This window comes from Enoplosus armatus, chromosome 11 (genome assembly GCF_043641665.1).
Source record: "Enoplosus armatus isolate fEnoArm2 chromosome 11, fEnoArm2.hap1, whole genome shotgun sequence".
Classification (NCBI taxonomy): domain Eukaryota; kingdom Metazoa; phylum Chordata; class Actinopteri; order Centrarchiformes; family Enoplosidae; genus Enoplosus; species Enoplosus armatus.
Window position 1 is genome coordinate 3,534,087 of NC_092190.1, and position 23,029 is coordinate 3,557,115.

A 23,029-nucleotide genomic window follows, 5' to 3' on the forward strand; every position below is an offset into this window, starting at 1 on the left:
CGTCAGCTAGCAAGCAATTTCAAGTCAGTACAGCAGAGAGAGAGAGAGAGAGAGAGAGGAGAGGTGGGCGGGATTTTAGGGAGGAAAAGAAGGTTAAAGGCAAGTCCGAAAGCTGCCAGAGCTCAGCCTCTCCTCCTCTTTCTAATGACAGAGACCATGGAAGAGGCTGAACTCTGCTTTCCACAACTCCTTAACTCATCCTGCAAGAAGCTGGAGCCTACTCACTCTGCATTTTCACTTTACATTCTACTGTCCGTCATCTCTCTTCTCACTGTAGCTCTCAACCTGCTGGTCATCATCTCCATCTCCCACTTCAGGCACATAACTTTCATGCTAAAATGCTAAAATGTTGTTAGATTGTCTTTGGATTTACAGATACATTTTGACATATATGTGCTAGCCCGCAGATCATTACATACTGGTTGCTGGTGTACTATTTTGCTATATGTTGTGAAAATGTGCGGTTCTTAGTCATTACTGCTTTTTGCACAGCTACTATTGATAATATTGGTGACAGCGTTCACAATGATGATATTCTCTCACTGCAGGCAGCTCCACACCCCCACCAACCTCCTCCTCCTCTCTCTAGCTGTCTCAGACTTTGCTGTTGGCCTCTTGGTGATGCCAATTGAAACACTCCTGACAGAGAACTGCTGGATCCTGGATGACCTCATGTGTTCTCTGTATTGTCTGTTACCTGTCATCATAATCTCTGCCTCCGTAGGAAACATGGTGCTCATATCTGTTGACCGTTATGTAGCTATTTGTGACCCTCTGCATTACTCCACCAAAGTCACTGAAAAAACTGTCACAATATGTGTTTTCCTGTGTTGGATTTGTTCTGTTTTCTATGGCATTTTCCTTTTATATGATAACCTAAAGCAACCAGGCAGGTACAATTCCTGTGTTGGCGAATGTGTGGTCAACATTGCAGGAGCTGTTGATCTTGTTGTCGGCTTTATTATTCCCATTACTGTCATCATAGTTCTGTATGTGAGTGTATTTTTGGTGGCTGTGTCTCAGGCTCGTGCCATCAAGTCCCACATTGCAACTGTCTCACTCAAGCGTTCAAAGAGTGTGAAAGTTCATAAATCTGAGCTAAAAGCATCAAGGACGCTCGGTGTTCTTCTAGTTGTGTTTCTGATGTGTTATTCTCCATATTACTGTGTCTCTCTCACAGGCCACGACATCTTGATCGGTTCTCCAACTGAAGCCTTTATGATTTTTCTGATGTATTTGAACTCCTGTCTAAACCCCGTCATCTATGCCCTTTTCTACCCCTGGTTTAAAAAAGCTACTAGACTTATAGTTACATTTCAGATACTGCAGCCTGGCTCCCGTGAGGCTAATATACTGTAGTGAAAATGCTGTTGTCCTTGTGTTGTGTGTGTATATATTAATGCATACATCTATCATCTATAGTATCTATTCATCTTTATTTTCAAACTGTTTTCAGTTTTTCTGAAACTGAAAACAATTCATGATCCGGAGGACGAGTATCTCTTGATGGCTATAATGGACAATGAAAGCATTTTTCATCAGAGTTGGTGATAACAGGGTTGTCTCTCACACTTTTCCTGTGCCAGAGAATACAGGACGTACTACCTATCACACAGCACTCTAGATTTTAGAGAAAATAATCCTTAAAATGATTTGATTCATGTTTGAAGATTCTTTTTTTTTTGTATCTCCAGATGTTTAGACTATGGTGATGATAAGAACGCTTCATCATATTCCAGGCTTTGAAAAGTTTGTAAATTTCATGTCATGACTGATATGAATGTGTGAAGAAAAAAGTACTGATTTCATCCCGCACATTTGAAAAAAAGTTGGCTCATCAGACACATCCATAGAATATGTAGATTTATGTGACATGATGTGTAAAGGGTGCAGAAATGACAAGATTGTGGCTGACACTGAAAAACCATGTATCATTTGTGGCCATGACAACCTAAACATGATTAAAAACAATTAACACCAAGATAAAAGCTTCCATTATTTCTCCAGTCTTTGGCTACAGTATTATCAGACGTATGAGTTGCTATTATTATTATTATTATTATTATTATTATTATTGTTTACAGTGTTAGTGTGGGTACTGTAGTGGACTCAAATGTACAGAAGAAAGTGCACCAGCTGATCTACATGGGTGGAAAATACACTTAGCATAACCTCAGAGGGCCATAGGCAGCGCCACACACACACACACACACACACACACACACACACACACACACACACACACACACACACACTGTTTTTAAGACCTTTCACATTTAATTTGCCCGTAGACACTGAACAACTCCCAGTGTTCAGCTCCTAGACTGCTCCTAATGGATGTGTACCTCCCCGGCTCAGAAAGGTTTCACACCTCCTTGCATCAGTCTTAGGTGATGACATCACTGCAATCAAAGGTGAAAACAACAAACTCCCAACATGATGCAGCGTCTTCACATCAGAACATGATGCAATCATTGCCCAAGAAACACATGATTCATCAAGGTACACAAGACACTTTTTTGACATCGTGACCTTTAAAACTTTGTAATGCAACCTCGATTCATCAACACATGATGCAATCATTACTTAAAGGGGCAATTCACCCAAATAACAAAACATTTCATTCAACCGGAGTGGTTTCAAGCCTTACAGATAGTTGGTTTGATTTGCAGAGGTGTTGAGATAACAACTCAATACAACTGAGGCGAATGCAATGTTGTTCGTGACGTTCCAAAGACCCAACAGCACTGTGTCTTTGCGGATAATCCAGACTTCACTGTGAACTGTATGTTCAAGAACTGCCTTTAACTGAGTGAATAGCGTCCGTTAAACTGATGACACGCAATCCTGAGAAACCACGGCGGTTTTTGGTCGGAAACAGTACTGTTGAGTTTGGAAAGTATAATTTTAAAATATTTGAGAAGATCTTTATCTTTTAATTATGAGATCTTTATGTCAATTGTGAGAAAAGTATTTTGATCATGAGACACAACATCTCGCAAAAATCATGAATTGATTATCAACGTAGCTGTAGGATCCTTAACTGAGCTACCAATTAAACAAACCCAAAATCACCCCTTTTTAGCCTTTTATTCTAAATCTTTTTTAGCATGCTCTATGGGACAAGCCAAAAATACAGTGTTCATTACACATTTTATCTCTGTGTGTACGTCGTCTCATCTACTCAAGCTAAACTGCAACCAAACAGAGCTCACGGTTGTGGCTTCCAAGGCCCCGCTCCAGAATCTGCACCTTGATGTGGACGGCTGCTCCATCTGCCCATCCCCAACCAGTCCCCAACCTGGGTGTCATTGTGGACTCCACCCTCTCATTTCGGTCACACATGAAATCCGTCACCAAATCTGCTTTCTATCACTTCAAAAACATATCCAGACTCTGACCATAACTCACAGACCCTCCTCCATGCCTTCATCACCTCCCATCTGGATTATTGCAATGGGGTCCCTAACCCTAACCCTGTCCGGGGTACCCAGCACAGCCCTGGACAAACTCCAGTATGTGCAGAACTCAGCTGCCATGGTTTTCACCCACACATCACCCCCATCCTCCTCCACCTTCACTGGTCAGGTCAGTAACATGATGTGACATTACGCTCACTGGAACACGTATTTCTGTGCAATGTTAATACAGACTACATCCATAGTTATCGTTATCGATGTTCCTCTGGATTTTCACTATCCACTGTCTTTTCAGTTGCTGATCAATCTGTGAAATGATAACGATTAGTCAGATTCCCTACAACCACACGACTTAAAACCTGGAAAACAGAAGTATGGCGCGATAACAGCGTTTGAGCTTCCCACCCTGAGCGTGACGTCGGAGGAAAATGGAATATGGTCTATTGCTGTTCTCGCTGGATTTGCGGGGGAAACAATCTTTATATGTGGTTTGTCCTGAACTTAAAGCAATAGTTAAACATTTTGGGAAATCCACTTATTTGCATTCTTGTCGATGAGAAAATCAGTGCCACAGCTACAGCTATCGGCTGGTTAGCTTGGCCCCAAATACTACAAGATATGTTGTGTGCTTTGTCTGCCTCTATTATGATATTGTATAATTAATATAAAGCACAAAATAAAAACACTGTATTGGAAGACTACAAGGTTTTTTTTCCAGTTAAGCACAATAACAACTCAATCACACGTCAGTCCCCAAGTAAGACAGATTGTTAGAGGAGGGAACAAAGAGCTTGATAGGTTATATGACAGAGAGCTTTGGTAAGGAAGCTGCTAGAGCTCAGCTGCTTCTCCTCTCCTCCTCTTTCTCTGATGATGGAGGGAACCGAACTCTGCTTCCCAAACCTCAACACCTCTTGCAGGAAGCCCGAGCGTTCTCACTCTGACACTGTGCTTATTTACATTGCGCTGTCCTTCGTCTCTCTGCTTACTGCGACTCTCAACCTGCTTGTCATCGTCGCTATCTCGCACTTCAAGTAGTAGTTTATAACTCTGGCAGATTTACAGAAAGAAACGATTGCTAAAAATACTTTTGCGTTTGTCATGGTTTTATCTGCTGGAATGACAATTGATGGTACAAATAATGATGTTGCTCCCTTATCTCTCCAGGCAGCTTCAGACCCCCACCAACCTCCTCCTCCTCTCTCTGGCTGTCTCAGATTTCCTCGTGGGCCTCCTCATGTTCTTCCAAATTGTGCTCATAGACGGCTGCTGGTTCCTCGGTGACCTCATGTGCATTCTGTACGCGTATACATCATATATTGTTACCTCTGCCTCAGTAGGAATCATGATGCTTATATCAGTTGACCGCTATGTGGCTATTTGTGAACCTCTGCATTACTCCACCAAAGTCACTCCAAAAAGAGTTCAAATCTTTGTTACACTGTGTTGGATGTTTCCTCTGTCCTTTTTCAGTCTGCTGCTGAGGGATAACCTGAAACAACCAGGCATGTTTACATCCTGTTCTGGAGAGTGTGTCATTGTTGTTAATCCTATAGAACAATATGCAGAGCTTATTTTGACCTTCATTATTCCCATTACCGTCATCATAGTTCTGTATATGAGAGTATTTGTGGTGGCTGTGTCTCAGGCTCGTGCCATGCGGTCTCATATTGCAGTTGTCACTCTCCAGTGTTCAGTGAAAGTAACTGCTAAGAAATCTGAAATGAAAGCAGCCAGGACTCTCGGTGTTGTTATCGCCGTGTTTCTTATATGTGTCTGCCCGTATTTCTGTGTGTTACTTGCAGGCCAAGATAACTTGCTCAATGCTTCATCTGCGACCTTTGTTGTATGTCTTTTCTATTTTAACTCCTGTCTAAACCCCGTGATCTACGCCTTTTTCTACCCCTGGTTTAGAAAATCTGCTAAACACATCGTTACACTTCAAGTACTGAACAGTACCTGTGAGACCAACATACTGTAAAGAGACACTGTGGAGTCTGGACTGACAGTAGGCCTGTTCTGTGTTGAGGGAAATGTGTTTGAACATGTTAACGTTGAGTCAACCATCTAATGGACCTTAAAGTCAGTACTGATTTGATCCTCCGGAGAGGGGGAAATACTTTGATTAGCAGCGTTTCACATATGCAAAACCATTTACATCATCAGCCTTGAGTCCTTGAAACATGAAAGTCGGGCTGCCGGGTCTTACTTAATGATTTACAGACAGGTTTTTAAATTATTTTATGAATGATACTCAGATTTGGTAATGGTTTATTTCAACCAATTACTCTTTTTTTTTATATCTCCCCCATGTCTCTCAAAAATAGAGAAGTAACCTCCCCTGTCTCTATGGACCAGCCTCCTCTGCTACAGACAGATGCTGAGAAGAGAGAAAACGACAAAACACTGTCTTCACTGTATCTTCTATTTTTTTGCTTCATCCTGATGACGAGTCTGGAAATGCACTTTCTTGCTGCCGAGAAGATCAATATTCTCTCATATCTGTCCAGTAAATATAAGGCTAAAGCTCGTAGCCGGTTAGCTTGCGGGCTTAAAAACAGCAAGATATGTTGTGTGCTTTATCTACCTTTATTATTATATTGCACAATCAATAAAAAACAGAACGGCTTCGGAAGTTTACATGAGCTTTGTGGGAGTTTTTTTCCAGTTATGTGCAATCTTAAGTAAATCACACAGGCTGATCTGTTTGAGATTGGATGTCTATCAGTCTGTAGCACCAATATGTCCACTGTCTGCCTGCCCCACACGTTTCAATCATTCTGATCAAGATCAAGATCATACTGTGGACAAAACAAAACGAAGCAGAGTCACAGTCTTAAATACGTGTATTACCTGCCAAGATAAGTAGCAGACGTTTGATGGAAAAGTATAACCTAACCTGTATGACCTACAATGAATGTCAACAGCTAGTCTTTTCTCTCAGTACACGAGGAAAAAGTGCAACACAAAGACAGAGCTTCGAGGAGTTTAATGATTTGCTTTATTAAAAACACATCCATTATGTCGGCTCAAGTTGACTCACACAGTTTACACCAGGGGTATTCAAGTAAAATTCAAAGAGGTCCAGTTAGAGAAAATGTCCTCAAGCAACGGTCCGGAACATCCTAATGTCTAACTTGCGTTGTGATTTAGTGTGATATATATATTGAAGTAGTTGTAGCAGTCTAGCAGTTGTATCAACGTCTGCATGTGATCAACAACTGACTGTCAAATCAAATAAAGAAACATTTTGACAATATTTATCATCACTTAACATTGAACTATACAGATATATAATACTGTAGATATGTATAATGTTCCTCTCTCATTAAGTAAAAGAAGGGCTGCATTTCAAAATCAAATACAGAAAATAAATAAAATAGCTTTTGAAAAGTTGTGCAGGAGGTGATTGCCTGTCTCTCTCAGAGCACAACAGTTGAACACCAAGGATGGCTGGTCAGACTGCAACTGTCCTGATAAGGCGAGGCTGTCTCTCCAAGGTTGTGGGAGATTCACCTCTGATATACTGTCTCCAATAAAATATGACCTGAAGTGACATACGTGACTTCTGTTGACTTAGCTAAGCATACTTCCTTGTTTAGAATCCAAATCGCACGAGCGAGCATCGGCCAAAACAAACTGATTCACTGTGATTTAGAATAACGTTTCTGTAATGTTCCTATATTTTATTTGGACAATAGCCTCCATGATACTAACTAGCTTGTTGTTTTTAAAAAACTTTATCAGCTAACGTTACGAATTAACCAATGTCAGATCCATGCCGCGTAGCTATGTTACAGCTAGCTGGCTAACCTTAGCTTGTTAGCAGACAAGTTGGCCACCCCTGCCTTGCACCGCTCTTGGCTAGTAGAAAGCAATCATCAGTTATACCATTACATCATTTATTGTCGGATGAAATCAACACCGTTTGCTACATCCTTTAAAATCGTGGATCGTGTTAGCTGGTGAGGTAATTTGGCGAGCTAGCCAACTGTAACAACTGGGTTTCTCAGCGGAGAGGACTCAAAAGCAAGGTACACGGTTGAGCAGTCCGACAATGCAGATAATCCAGGAGGGAATAGGCGGAGACGTAGTCAAAAAAGCCAAAAAGGAGATCAAAAACCAAGTAGTCAAAAATACAAGGAACACTTGAGGGAAATCGCTGGAACGCTCACAGATGGGAGACTAATGAGGGACAGGTGACAGTAATCAGGGCGGGGCAGGTAATCACGGAGGTAGAATAAATAAAAAAAACAGGAAATGCGCAACACAAAACATAAAACATGAACAAAATAAGACAAAACAGACCAACGAACAGGACAGGACGTTACACCGACTAACATACCCATTCCGACAGTAATTTGCTAGTGATAAGGTTAACAAGCTAAGGTTAGCCAGTTAGCTGTAATAGCTACACTGTATTAGGGTGACCATATCTTCAAACCCCCAAATCGGGACCCTTAGGTGTACCGCACGTTCATGCATGCACATGCGTGCGCTTATGCAAGCACCATAGGCGTTTTCATGAGGATGGGGGGACAATTTCAGCGTTTAGCACACCTACCGAGCGCACCTTTCAACACCGAGGACGCCATAAATGCAGCATTTTCATTGCCAGGTACTTTATTAAGGAAGGAGTATATGGAAGTTTATCACAAGTCATATCCACAAAAATACAGCTGTCGGCGCTGTAAGGGAGCTGAACAGGGAGCTGAAAGTTGGGGAAGGGCTCATTTTTTAAGTTACGTTACAATCCGTTCACACACTGGCAATAAAAAGCGATTAACACACGTAAATACATGTAAAAAAAAACTCCACATACTGCCACTCCCAACCAGACCACAATACATCACAGGGAGGGGCCTTGAGAGTGCAATGAATATTCAGATGAATAGAGAAGTCAGTGTAGCAGAGAGAGAGGTTAAAGGTTAAAGGCAAGTCCAAAAGCTGCCAGAGCTCAGCCTCTCCTCCTCTTTCTAATGACAGAGACCATGGAAGAGGCTGAACTCTGCTTTCCACAACTCCTTAACTCATCCTGCAAGAAGCTGGAGCCTACTCACTCTGCATTTTCACTTTACATTCTACTGTCCGTCATCTCTCTTCTCACTGTAGCTCTCAACCTGCTGGTCATCATCTCCATCTCCCACTTCAGGCACATAACTTTCATGCTAAAATGCTAAAATGTTGTTAGATTGTCTTTGGATTTACAGATACATTTTGACATATATGTGCTAGCCCGCAGATCATTACATACTGGTTGCTGGTGTACTATTTTGCTATATGTTGTGAAAATGTGCGGTTCTTAGTCATTACTGCTTTTTGCACAGCTACTATTGATAATATTGGTGACAGCGTTCACAATGATGATATTCTCTCACTGCAGGCAGCTCCACACCCCCACCAACCTCCTCCTCCTCTCTCTAGCTGTCTCAGACTTTCTTGTTGGCCTCTTGGTGATGCCAATTGAAACACTCCTGACAGAGAACTGCTGGATCCTGGGCGACCTCATGTGTTCTCTGTATTATCTGTTACCTGTCATCATAATCTCTGCCTCCGTAGGAAACATGGTGCTCATATCTGTTGACCGTTATGTAGCTATTTGTGACCCTCTGCATTACTCCACCAAAGTCACTGAAAAAACTGTCACAATATGTGTTTTAATGTGTTGGATTTGTTCTGTTTTCTATGGCATTTTCCTTTTATATGATAACCTGAAGCAACCAGGCAGGTACAATTCCTGTGTTGGCGAATGTGTGGTCAACATTGCAGGAGCTGTTGATGTTGTTGTCACTTTTATTATTCCCATTATTGTCATCATAGTTCTGTATATGAGTGTATTTTTGGTGGCTGTGTCTCAGGCTCGTGCCATCAAGTCCCACATTGCAACTGTCTCACTCAAGTGTTCAAAGAGTGTGAAAGTTCATAAATCTGAGCTAAAAGCATCAAGGACGCTCGGTGTTCTTATAGTTGTGTTTCTGATGTGTTATTCTCCATATTACTGTGTCTCTCTCACAGGCCACGACATCTTGATCGGTTCTCCAACTGAGGCCTTTATGATTTTTCTGATGTATTTGAACTCCTGTCTAAACCCCGTCATCTATGCCCTTTTCTACCCCTGGTTTAAAAAAGCTACTAGACTTATTGTTACATTTCAGATACTGCAGCCTGGCTCCCGTGAGGCTAATATACTGTAGTGAAAATGCTGTTGTCCTTGTGTTGTGTGTGTATATATTAATGCATACATCTATCATCTATAGTATCTATTCATCTTTATTTTCAAACTGTTTTCAGTTTTTCTGAAACTGAAAACAATTCATGATCCGGAGGACGAGTATCTCTTAATGGCTATAATGGACAATGAAAGCATTTTTCATCAGAGTTGGTGATAACAGGGTTGTGAGCTCTCACACTTTTCCTGTGCCAGAGAATACAGGACGTACTACCTATCACACAGCACTCTAGATTTTAGAGAAAATAATCCTTAAAATGATTTGATTCATGTTTGAAGATTCTTTTTTTTTTTGTATCTCCAGATGTTTAGACTATGGTGATGATAAGAACGCTTCATCATATTCCAGGCTTTGAAAAGTTTGTAAATTTCATGTCATGACTGATATGAATGTAAAAAGAAGAACGTACTGATTTCATCCCGCACATTTGAAAAAAAGTTGGCTCATCAGACACATCCATAGAATATGTAGATTTATGTGACATGATGTGTAAAGGGTGCAGAAATGACAAGATTGTGGCTGACACTGAAAAACCATGTATCATTTGTGGCCATGACAACCTAAACATGATTAAAAACAATTAACACCAAGATAAAAGCTTCCATTATTTCTCCAGTCTTTGGCTACAGTATTATCAGACGTATGAGTTGCTATTATTATTATTATTATTATTATTATTATTATTGTTTACAGTGTTAGTGTGGGTACTGTAGTGGACTCAAATGTACAGAAGAAAGTGCACCAGCTGATCTACATGGGTGGAAAATACACTTTACATAACCTCAGAGGGCCATAGGCAGCGCCACACACACACACACACACACACACACACACACACACACACACACACACACTGTTTTTAAGACCTTTCACATTTAATTTGCCCGTAGACACTGAACAACTCCCAGTGTTCAGCTCCTAGACTGCTCCTAATGGATGTGTACCTCCCCGGCTCAGAAAGGTTTCACACCTCCTTGCATCAGTCTTAGGTGATGACATCACTGCAATCAAAGGTGAAAACAACAAACTCCCAACATGATGCAGCGTCTTCACATCAGAACATGATGCAATCATTGCCCAAGAAACACATGATTCATCAAGGTACACAAGACACTTTTTTGACATCGTGACCTTTAAAACTTTGTAATGCAACCTCGATTCATCAACACATGATGCAATCATTACTTAAAGGGGCAATTCACCCAAATAACAAAACATTTCATTCAACCGGAGTGGTTTCAAGCCTTACAGATAGTTGGTTTGATTTGCAGAGGTGTTGAGATAACAACTCAATACAACTGAGGCGAATGCAATGTTGTTCGTGACGTTCCAAAGACCCAACAGCACTGTGTCTTTGCGGATAATCCAGACTTCACTGTGAACTGTATGTTCAAGAACTGCCTTTAACTGAGTGAATAGCGTCCGTTAAACTGATGACACGCAATCCTGAGAAACCACGGCGGTTTTTGGTCGGAAACAGTACTGTTGAGTTTGGAAAGTATAATTTTAAAATATTTGAGAAGATCTTTATCTTTTAATTATGAGATCTTTATGTCAATTGTGAGAAAAGTATTTTGATCATGAGACACAACATCTCGCAAAAATCATGAATTGATTATCAACGTAGCTGTAGGATCCTTAACTGAGCTACCAATTAAACAAACCCAAAATCACCCCTTTTTAGCCTTTTATTCTAAATCTTTTTTAGCATGCTCTATGGGACAAGCCAAAAATACAGTGTTCATTACACATTTTATCTCTGTGTGTACGTCGTCTCATCTACTCAAGCTAAACTGCAACCAAACAGAGCTCACGGTTGTGGCTTCCAAGGCCCTGCTCCAGAATCTGCACCTTGATGTGGACGGCTGCTCCATCTGCCCATCCCCAACCAGTCCGCAACCTGGGTGTCATTGTGGACTCCACCCTCTCATTTCGGTCACACATGAAATCCGTCACCAAATCTGCTTTCTATCACTTCAAAAACATATCCAGACTCTGACCATAACTCACAGACCCTCCTCCATGCCTTCATCACCTCCCATCTGGATTATTGCAATGGGGTCCCTAACCCTAACCCTGTCCGGGGTACCCAGCACAGCCCTGGACAAACTCCAGTATGTGCAGAACTCAGCTGCCATGGTTTTCACCCACACATCACCCCCATCCTCCTCCACCTTCACTGGTCAGGTCAGTAACATGATGTGACATTACGCTCACTGGAACACGTATTTCTGTGCAATGTTAATACAGACTACATCCATAGTTATCGTTATCGATGTTCCTCTGGAGTCTTTTCAGTTGCTGATCAATCTGTGAAATGATAACGATTAGTCAGATTCCCTACAACCACACGACTTAAAACCTGGAAAACAGAAGTATGGCGCGATAACAGCGTTTGAGCTTCCCACCCTGAGCGTGACGTCGGAGGAAAATGGAATATGGTCTATTGCTGTTCTCGCTGGATTTGCGGGGCAAACAATCTTTATATGTGGTTTGTCCTGAACTTAAAGCAATAGTTAAACATTTTGGGAAATCCACTTATTTGCATTCTTGTCGATGAGAAAATCAGTGCCACAGCTACAGCTATCGGCTGGTTAGCTTGGCCCCAAATACTACAAGATATGTTGTGTGCTTTGTCTGCCTCTATTATGATATTGTATAATTAATATAAAGCACAAAATAAAAACACTGTATTGGAAGACTACAAGGTTTTTTTTCCAGTTAAGCACAATAACAACTCAATCACACGTCAGTCCCCAAGTAAGACAGATTGTTAGAGGAGGGAACAAAGAGCTTGATAGGTTATATGACAGAGAGCTTTGGTAAGGAAGCTGCTAGAGCTCAGCTGCTTCTCCTCTCCTCCTCTTTCTCTGATGATGGAGGGAACCGAACTCTGCTTCCCAAACCTCAACACCTCTTGCAGGAAGCCCGAGCGTTCTCACTCTGACACTGTGCTTATTTACATTGTGCTGTCCTTCGTCTCTCTGCTTACTGCGACTCTCAACCTGCTTGTCATCGTCGCTATCTCGCACTTCAAGTAGTAGTTTATAACTCTGGCAGATTTACAGAAAGAAACGATTGCTAAAAATACTTTTGCGTTTGTCATGGTTTTATCTGCTGGAATGACAATTGATGGTACAAATAATGATGTTGCTCCCTTATCTCTCCAGGCAGCTTCAGACCCCCACCAACCTCCTCCTCCTCTCTCTGGCTGTCTCAGATTTCCTCGTGGGCCTCCTCATGTTCTTCCAAATTGTGCTCATAGACGGCTGCTGGTTCCTCGGTGACCTCATGTGCATTCTGTACGCGTATACATCATATATTGTTACCTCTGCCTCAGTAGGAATCATGATGCTTATATCAGTTGACCGCTATGTGGCTATTTGTGAACCTCTGCATTACTCCACCAAAGTCACTCCAAAAAGAGTTCAAATCTTTGTTACACTGTGTTGGATGTTTCCTCTGTCCTTTTTCAGTCTGCTGCTGAGGGATAACCTGAAACAACCAGGCATGTTTACATCCTGTTCTGGAGAGTGTGTCATTGTTGTTAATCCTATAGAACAATATGCAGAGCTTATTTTGACCTTCATTATTCCCATTACCGTCATCATAGTTCTGTATATGAGAGTATTTGTGGTGGCTGTGTCTCAGGCTCGTGCCATGCGGTCTCATATTGCAGTTGTCACTCTCCGGTGTTCAGTGAAAGTAACTGCTAAGAAATCTGAAATGAAAGCAGCCAGGACTCTCGGTGTTGTTATCGCCGTGTTTCTTATATGTGTCTGCCCGTATTTCTGTGTGTTACTTGCAGGCCAAGATAACTTGCTCAATCCTTCATCTGCTGCCTTTGTAATATGTCTTTTCTATTTTAACTCCTGTCTAAACCCCGTGATCTACGCCTTTTTCTACCCCTGGTTTAGAAAATCTGCTAAACTCATCGTTACACTTCAAGTACTGAAGCCTGGCTCCTGTGAGACCAACATACTGTAAAGAGACACTGTGGAGTCTGGACTGACAGTAGGCCTGTTCTGTGTTGAGGGAAATGTGTTTGAACATGTTAACGTTGAGTCAACCATCTAATGGACCTTAAAGTCAGTACTGATTTGATCCTCCGGAGAGGGGGAAATACTTTGATTAGCAGCGTTTCACATATGCAAAACCATTTACATCATCAGCCTTGAGTCCTTGAAACATGAAAGTCGGGCTGCCGGGTCTTACTTAATGATTTACAGACAGGTTTTTAAATTATTTTATGAATGATACTCAGATTTGGTAATGGTTTATTTCAACCAATTACTCTTTTTTTATATATCTCCTCCATGTCTCTCAAAAATAGAGAAGTAACCTCCCCTGTCTCTATGGACCAGCCTCCTCTGCTACAGACAGATGCTGAGAAGAGAGAAAACGACAAAACACTGTCTTCACTGTATCTTCTATTTTTTTGCTTCATCCTGATGACGAGTCTGGAAATGCACTTTCTTGCTGCCGAGAAGATCAATATTCTCTCATATCTGTCCAGTAAATATAAGGCTACAGCTCGTAGCCGGTTAGCTTGCGGGCTTAAAAACAGCAAGATATGTTGTGTGCTTTATCTACCTTTATTATTATATTGTACAATCAATAAAAAACAGAACGGCTTCGGAAGTTTACATGAGCTTTGTGGGAGTTTTTTTCCAGTTATGTGCAATCTTAAGTAAATCACACAGGCTGATCTGTTTGAGATTGGATGTCTATCAGTCTGTAGCACCAATATGTCCACTGTCTGCCTGCCCCACACGTTTTGATTGTCTCAGGTTTCAATCATACTGATCAAGATCAAGATCATACTGTGGACAAAACAAAACGAAGCAGAGACACAGTCTTAAATACGTGTATTACCTGCCAAGATAAGTAGCAGACGTTTGATGGAAAAGTATAACCTAACCTGTATGACCTACAATGAATGTCAACAGCTAGTCTTTTCTCTCAGTACACGAGGAAAAAGTGCAACACAAAGACAGAGCTGCGAGGAGTTTAGTGATTTGCTTTATTAAGAATACATCCATTATGTCGGCTCAAGTTGACTCACACAGTTTACACCAGGGGTATTCAAGTAAAATTCAAAGAGGTCCAGTTAGAGAAAATGTCCTCAAGCAACGGTCCGGAACATCCTAATGTCTAACTTGCGTTGTGATTTAGTGTGATATATATATTGAAGTAGTTGTAGCAGTCTAGCAGTTGTATCAACGTCTGCATGTGATCAACAACTGACTGTCAAATCAAATAAAGAAACATTTTGACAATATTTATCATCACTTAACATTGAACTATACAGATATATAATACTGTAGATATGTATAATGTTCCTCTCTCATTAAGTAAAAGAAGGGCTGCATTTCAAAATCAAATACAGAAAATAAATAAAATAGCTTTTGAAAAGTTGTGCAGGAGGTGATTGCCTGTCTCTCTCAGAGCACAACAGTTGAACACCAAGGATGGCTGGTCAGACTGCAACTGTCCTGATAAGGCGAGGCTGTCTCTCCAAGGTTGTGGGAGATTCACCTCTGATATACTGTCTCCAATAAAATATGACCTGAAGTGACATACGTGACTTCTGTTGACTTAGCTAAGCATACTTCCTTGTTTAGAATCCAAATCGCACGAGCGAGCGAGCATCGGCCAAAACAGTGATGTGACATTCACAAGACTGATTTACTGTGATTTAGAATAACGTTTCTGTAATGTTCCTATATTTTATTTGGACAATAGCCTCCATGATACTAACTAGCTTGTTGTTTTAAAAAAACTTTATTAGCTAACGTTACGAATTAACCAATGTCAGATCCATGCCGCGTAGCTAAGTTACAGCTAGCTGGCTAACCTTAGCTTGTTAGCAGACAAGTTGGCCACCCCTGCCTTGCACCGCTCTTGGCTAGTAGAAAGCAATCATCAGTTATACCATTACATCATTTATTGTCGGAGGAAATCAACACCGTTTGCTACATCCTTTAAAATCGTGGATCGTGTTAGCTGGTGAGGTAATTTGGCGAGCTAGCCAACTGTAACAACTGGGTTTCTCAGCGGAGAGGACTCAAAAGCAAGGTACACGGTTGAGCAGTCCGACAATGCAGATAATCCAGGAGGGAATAGGCGGAGACGTAGTCAAAAAAGCCAAAAAGGAGATCAAAAACCAAGTAGTCAAAAATACAAGGAACACTTGAGGGAAATCGCTGGAACGCTCACAGATGGGAGACTAATGAGGGACAGGTGACAGTAATCAGGGCGGGGCAGGTAATCACGGAGGTAGAATAAATAAAAAAAACAGGAAATGCGCAACACAAAACATAAAACATGAACAAAATAAGACAAAACAGACCAACGAACAGGACAGGACGTTACACCGACTAACATACCCATTCCGACAGTAATTTGCTAGTGATAAGGTTAACAAGCTCAGGTTAGCCAGTTAGCTGTAATAGCTACACTGTATTAGGGTGACCATATCTTCAAACCCCCAAATCGGGACCCTTAGGTGTACCGCACGTTCATGCATGCACATGCGTGCGCTTATGCAAGCACCATAGGCGTTTTCATGAGGATGGGGGGACAATTTCAGCGTTTAGCACACCTACCGAGCGCACCTTTCAACACCGAGGACGCCATAAATGCAGCATTTTCATTGCCAGGTACTTTATTAAGGAAGGAGTATATGGAAGTTTATCACAAGTCATATCCACAAAAATACAGCTGTCGGCGCTGTAAGGGAGCTGAACAGGGAGCTGAAAGTTGGGGAAGGGCTCATTTTTTAAGTTACGTTACAATCCGTTCACACACTGGCAATAAAAAGCGATTAACACACGTAAATACATGTAAAAAAAAACTCCACATACTGCCACTCCCAACCAGACCACAATACATCACAGGGAGGGGCCTTGAGAGTGCAATGAATATTCAGACGAATAGAGAAGTCAGTGTAGCAGAGAGAGAGATTAAAGGTTAAAGGCAAGTCCAAAAGCTGCCAGAGCTCAGCCTCTCCTCCTCTTTCTAATGACAGAGACCATGGAAGAGGCTGAACTCTGCTTTCCACAACTCCTTAACTCATCCTGCAAGAAGCTGGAGCCTACTCACTCTGCATTTTCACTTTACATTCTACTGTCCGTCATCTCTCTTCTCACTGTAGCTCTCAACCTGCTGGTCATCATCTCCATCTCCCACTTCAGGCACATAACTTTCATGCTAAAATGCTAAAATGTTGTTAGATTGTCTTTGGATTTACAGATACATTTTGACATATATGTGCTAGCCCGCAGATCATTACATACTGGTTGCTGGTGTACTATTTTGCTATATGTTGTGAAAATGTGCGGTTCTTAGTCATTACTGCTTTTTGCACAGCTACTATTGATAATATTGGTGACAGCGTTCACAATGATGATATTCTCTCACTGCAGGCAGCTCCACACCCCCACCAACCTCCTCCTCCTCTCTCTAGCTGTCTCAGACTTTCTTGTTGGCCTCTTGGTGATGCCAATTGAAACACTCCTGACAGAGAACTGCTGGATCCTGGGCGACCTCATGTGTTCTCTGTATTATCTGTTACCTGTCATCATAATCTCTGCCTCCGTAGGAAACATGGTGCTCATATCTGTTGACCGTTATGTAGCTATTTGTGACCCTCTGCATTACTCCACCAAAGTCACTGAAAAAACTGTCACAATATGTGTTTTAATGTGTTGGATTTGTTCTGTTTTCTATGGCATTTTCCTTTTATATGATAACCTGAAGCAACCAGGCAGGTACAATTCCTGTGTTGGCGAATGTGTGGTCAACATTGCAGGAGCTGTTGATGTTGTTGTCACTTTTATTATTCCCATTATTGTCATCATAGTTCTGTATATGAGTGTATTTTTGGTGGCTGTGTCTCAGGCTCGTGCCATCAAGTCCCACATTGCAACTGTCTCACTCAAGCGTTCAAAGAGTGTGAAAGTTCATAAATCTGAGCTAAAAGCATCAAGGACGCTCGGTGTTCTTCTAGTTGTGTTTCTGATGTGTTATTCTCCATATTACTGTGTCTCTCTCACAGGCCACGACATCTTGATCGGTTCTTCAACTGAGGCCTTTATGATTTTTCTGATGTATTTGAACTCCTGTCTAAACCCCGTCATCTATGCCCTTTTCTACCCCTGGTTTAAAAAAGCTACTAGACTTATTGTTACATTTCAGATACTGCAGCCTGGCTCCCGTGAGGCTAATATACTGTAGTGAAAATGCTGTTGTCCTTGTGTTGTGTGTGTATATATTAATGCATACATCTATCATCTATAGTATCTATTCATCTTTATTTTCAAACTGTTTTCAGTTTTTCTGAAACTGAAAACAATTCATGATCCGGAGGACGAGTATCTCTTGATGGCTATAATGGACAATGAAAGCATTTTTCATCAGAGTTGGTGATAACAGGGTTGTGAGCTCTCACACTTTTCCTGTGCCAGAGAATACAGGACGTACTACCTATCACCCAGCACTCTAGATTTTAGAGAAAATAATCCTTAAAATGATTTGATTCATGTTTGAAGATTCTTTTTTTTTTGTATCTCCAGATGTTTAGACTATGGTGATGGCAAGAAGAACCCTTCATCATATTCCACGCTTTGAAAAGTTTGTGATGACTGATATGAATGTAAAAAGAAGAACGTACTGATTTCATCCCGCGCATTTGAAAAAAAGTTGGCTCATCAGACACATCCATAGAATATGTAGATTTATGTGACATGATGTGTAAAGGGTGCAGAAATGACAAGATGGTGGCTGACACTGAAAAACCATGTATCATTTGTGGCCATGACAACCTAAACATGATTAAAAAAAAAATGAATACCAAGATAAAAGCTTCCATTATTTCTCCAGTCTTTGGCTACAGTATTATCAGACGTATGAGTTGCTATTATTATTATTATTATTATTATTATTGTTTACAGTGTTAGTGTGGGTACTGTAGTGGACTCAAATGTACAGAAGAAAGTGCACCAGCTGATCTACATGGGTGGAAAATACACTTTACATAACCTCAGAGGGCCATAGGCAGCGCCACACACACACACACACACACACACACACACACACACACACACTGTTTTTAAGACCTTTCACATTTAATTTGCCCGTAGACACTGAACAACTCCCAGTGTTCAGCTCCTAGTCTGCTCCTAATGGATGTGTACCTCCCCGGCTCAGAAAGGTTTCACACCTCCTTGCATCAGTCTTAGGTGATGACATCACTGCAATCAAAGGTGAAAACAACAAACTCCCAACATGATGCAGCGTCTTCACATCAAAACATGATGCAATCATTGCCCAAGAAACACATGATTCATCAAGGTACACAAGACACTTTTTTGACATCATGACCTTTAAAACTTTGTAATGCAACCTCGATACATCAACACATGATGCAATCATTTCTTAAAGGGGCAATTCACCCAAATAACAAAACTTTTCATTCAACCGGAGTGGTTTCAAGCCTTACAGATAGTTGGTTTGATTTGCAGAGGTGTTGAGATAACAACTCAATACAACTGAGGCGAATGCGATTTTGTTCGTGACGTTCCAAAGACCCAACAATTCAATTCAATTCAATTCAATTTTATTTATATAGCGCCAAATCACAACAAAGTCATCTCATGACACTTTACAAAATGGAGCAGGTCTAGACCGACTCTTTATAATGTTATTACAGAGACCCAACAGTTCCCACCATGAGCAAGCACTTTGGCGACAGCAGCAAGGAACAACTTCCTTTTAAGAGGCAGAAACCTCGAGCAGAACCAGACTCTAGGTGAGCGGTCATCTGCTTTGACCGGTTGGGTTTTAGGGAGAGAGAGAGAGAGAGAGAGACAGAGACAGAGACAGAGACAGAGAGATAGACATAGAGACACAGATAGACAGACAGACAGACAGACAGACAGATAGGTAGGCAAAGATGTATGGCAGCACTAACAGTAGAAATAGCTGTAATATTAGCTGAGATTAATAATAGAAGCTTTAATAGTGACAGAACTACGACTAAACATAATAACTGTAGTGATGAGAGTCAGGCAGGCCCATGGCGGCAGCAGCACCCAGGCGTACCAGGACCACGATCCACAGCGACCTACGAGTCGACAAAGCACAAAGAAACTCCGGGGAAGAAATAAAGTTAGTAACATGCATTGGACTGTGATGAATGTGCAAAGATGAAGAGGGAGAGGAGGAAAGCTCAGTGCATCATGGGAAGTCCCCCAGCAGTGTAGGCCTATAGCAGCATAACTAGGGGGCTGGTCCAGGCAGGCCTGAGCCAGCCCTTAACTATAAGCGTTATCAAAAAGCAAAGTTTTAAGCCTACTCTTAAAAGTAGAGAGTGTGTCTGCCTCCCGGACCCAAACTGGGAGCCGATTCCACAGGAGAGGAGCTTGATAGCTGAAGGCTCTGGCTCCTGTTCTGTTTTTGGAGACTCTAGGAACCACAAGCAGCCCTGCATTCTGGGAGCGGAGTGCTCTAGTGGGGTAATAGGGTACTATGAGCTCTTTAAGATATGATGGTGCCTGACCAGTAAGAGCTTTGTAGGTGAGGAGAAGGATTTGAAACTCTATTCTAGATTTTACAGGGAGCCAGTGCAGAGAAGCTAATACAGGAGAAATATGATCTCTTTTCCTGGTTCCTGTCAGTACACGTGCTGCAGCATTCTGGATCAGCTGGAGAGTCCTCAGGGACTTATTGGGACAGCCTGATAATAAGGAATTGCAATAATCCAGCCTAGACGTGACAAATGCATGGACTAATTTTTCTGCATCTGTTTGAGACAGGATCTTCCTGATTTTTGCAATATTACGGAGGTGAAAAAAGGCAGTCCGTGAAGTTTGTTTTACGTGGGAGTTAAAGGACATGTCCTGATCAAAGATAACTCCGAGATTCCTCACGGTGGCGCTGGAGGCCAGGGCAATGCCATCTAGGGTAACAATATCCTTAGATACTGTATTTCTGAGGTGTTCAGGGCCAAGAACAATAACTTCTGTCTTGTCTGAGTTCAACATCAGATAATTACAGGTCATCCAGGTCTTTATGTCCTTAAGGCATGCTTGGAGGTTGGCTAACTGATGAGGTTCTTCTGGCTTGATCGATAAATATAGCTGGGTATCATCTGCATAGCAATGAAAATGTATGGAGTGTTTTCTAATAATATCCCCTAAAGGAAGCATATATAAGGTGAATAGTATTGGTCCAAGCACAGAACCTTGTGGAACTCCATGACTGACTTTGGCGTACATGGAGGATTCATCGTTAACATGTACAAACTGAGATCAATCTGATAAATACGACTTAAACCAGCTTAGTGCGCTTCCTTTGATGCCAATTAAATGTTCCAGTCTCTGTAATAGGATATGATGGTCAATGGTGTCGAATGCAGCACTAAGATCTAACAAAACAAGTATAGAGACAAGTCCTTTGTCTGATGCAGTGAGAAGGTCATTTGTAACTTTCACCAGTGCCGTCTCTGTGCTATGATGAGCTCTGAAACCTGACTGAAAGTCCTCAAGCAGCCTATTGTCATGTAGAAAGTCACACAGCTGGTTGGCGACTGCTTTCTCAAGGATCTTGGAGAGAAAGGGGAGGTTAGATATAGGTCTATAGTTGGCTAAAACCTCTGGATCAAGTGTGGTCTTTTTAAGAAGAGGTTTAATTACAGCAACTTTAAAGGACTGTGGTACGTAGCCTGTTAATAAAGACAGATTGATCATGACTAGTAAAGAAGTGCTGACTAAAGGTAAAACCTCTTTGAGCAGCCAGGTTGGGATGGGGTCTAAGAGACAAGTTGATGGCTTAGATGAAGAGATAGTTTTAGTAATTTGGTGAAGGTCAATGGGAGAAAAGCAATCTAAATATACATCAGGTTTTACAGCTATTTCTGAGATTCCTGTGTTTGAAGGTAAGGTACCACCTGAAGACAGGAGGTGATCAATTCTGTCTCTAATAGTTAGAATTTTATCATTAAAGAAGCTCATGAAGTCATTACTGCTGAGGCTTATAGGAATACATGGCTCAATAGAGCTGTGACTCTCTGTCAGCCTGGCTACAGTGCTGAAGAGAAACCCGGGGTTGTTCTTGTTCTCTTCTATTAATGTTGAGTAATAGGCTGCTCTGGCTTTACAGAGGGCCTTCCTATAAGTTCTAAGACTATCTTGCCAAATTAAACGTGATTCCTCTAGTTTGGTGGAGCGCCATTTCCAACAGCACTGTGTCTTTGCGGATAATCCAGACTTCACTGTGAACTGTATGTTCAAGAACTGCCTTTAACTGAGTGAATAGCGTCCGTTAATCTGATGACACGCAATCCTGAGAAACCACGGCGGTTTTTGGTCGGAAACAGTACTGTTGAGTTTGGAAAGTATAATTTTAAAATATTTGAGAAGATCTTTATCTTTTAATTATGAGATCTTTATGTCAATTGTGAGAAAAGTATTTTGATTATGAGACACAACATCTCGCAAAAATCATGAATTGATTATCAACGTAGCTGTAGGATCCTTAACTGAGCTACCAATTAAACAAACCCAAAATCACCCCTTTTTAGCCTTTTATTCTAAATCTTTTTTAGCATGCTCTATGGGACAAGCCAAAAATACAGTGTTCATTACACATTTTATCTCTGTGTGTACGTCGTCTCATCTACTCAAGCTAAACTGCAACCAAACAGAGCTCACGGTTGTGGCTTCCAAGGCCCTGCTCCAGAATCTGCACCTTGATGTGGACGGCTGCTCCATCTGCCCATCCCCAACCAGTCCGCAACCTGGGTGTCATTGTGGACTCCACCCTCTCATTTCGGTCACACATGAAATCCGTCACCAAATCTGCTTTCTATCACTTCAAAAACATATCCAGACTCTGACCATAACTCAGAGACCCTCCTCCATGCCTTCATCACCTCCCATCTGGATTATTGCAATGGGGTCGCTAACCCTAACCCTGTCCGGGGTACCCAGCACAGCCCTGGACAAACTCCAGTATGTGCAGAACTCAGCTGCCATGGTTTTCACCCACACATCACCCCCATCCTCCTCCACCTTCACTGGTCAGGTCAGTAACATGATGTGACATTACGCTCACTGGAACACGTATTTCTGTGCAATGTAAATACAGACTACATCCATAGTTATCGTTATCGATGTTCCTCTGGAGTCTTTTCAGTTGCTGATCAATCTGTGAAATGATAACGATTAGTCAGATTCCCTACAACCACACGACTTAAAACCTGGAAAACAGAAGTATGGCGCGATAACAGCGTTTGAGCTTCCCACCCTGAGCGTGACGTCGGAGGAAAATGGAATATGGTCTATTGCTGTTCTCGCTGGATTTGCGGGGCAAACAATC

At 41.6% G+C, this 23,029-nt stretch overlaps 3 protein-coding genes and 2 pseudogenes across 3 annotated transcripts; all 5 read left to right on the forward strand.

Annotated features, from left to right (window-relative positions):
• Nucleotides 1-144: 144 nt before the first annotated feature.
• Nucleotides 145-1,359, forward strand: LOC139292515 (trace amine-associated receptor 4-like). The gene is made up of 2 exons (XM_070914869.1): nt 145-317; nt 549-1,359. Exons 1-2 carry the CDS (start codon nt 145-147, stop codon nt 1,357-1,359), a joined length of 984 nt encoding a protein of 327 aa, XP_070770970.1.
• A 2,860-nt stretch (nt 1,360-4,219) lies between these two features.
• On the forward strand, nt 4,220-5,400 carry LOC139292690 (trace amine-associated receptor 13c-like; annotated as a pseudogene).
• Nucleotides 5,401-8,398: 2,998 nt separating this feature from the next.
• On the forward strand, nt 8,399-9,613 carry LOC139292680 (trace amine-associated receptor 4-like). The gene is made up of 2 exons (XM_070915043.1): nt 8,399-8,571; nt 8,803-9,613. The coding sequence occupies exons 1-2, from the start codon at nt 8,399-8,401 to the stop codon at nt 9,611-9,613; spliced, it is 984 nt and encodes a 327-aa protein (XP_070771144.1).
• Nucleotides 9,614-12,452: 2,839 nt separating this feature from the next.
• Nucleotides 12,453-13,636, forward strand: LOC139292466 (trace amine-associated receptor 13c-like; annotated as a pseudogene).
• A 3,036-nt stretch (nt 13,637-16,672) lies between these two features.
• Nucleotides 16,673-17,887, forward strand: LOC139292632 (trace amine-associated receptor 4-like). Its single transcript, XM_070914994.1, has 2 exons — nt 16,673-16,845; nt 17,077-17,887. Exons 1-2 carry the CDS (start codon nt 16,673-16,675, stop codon nt 17,885-17,887), a joined length of 984 nt encoding a protein of 327 aa, XP_070771095.1.
• The last annotated feature ends 5,142 nt before the right edge of the window (nt 17,888-23,029 follow it).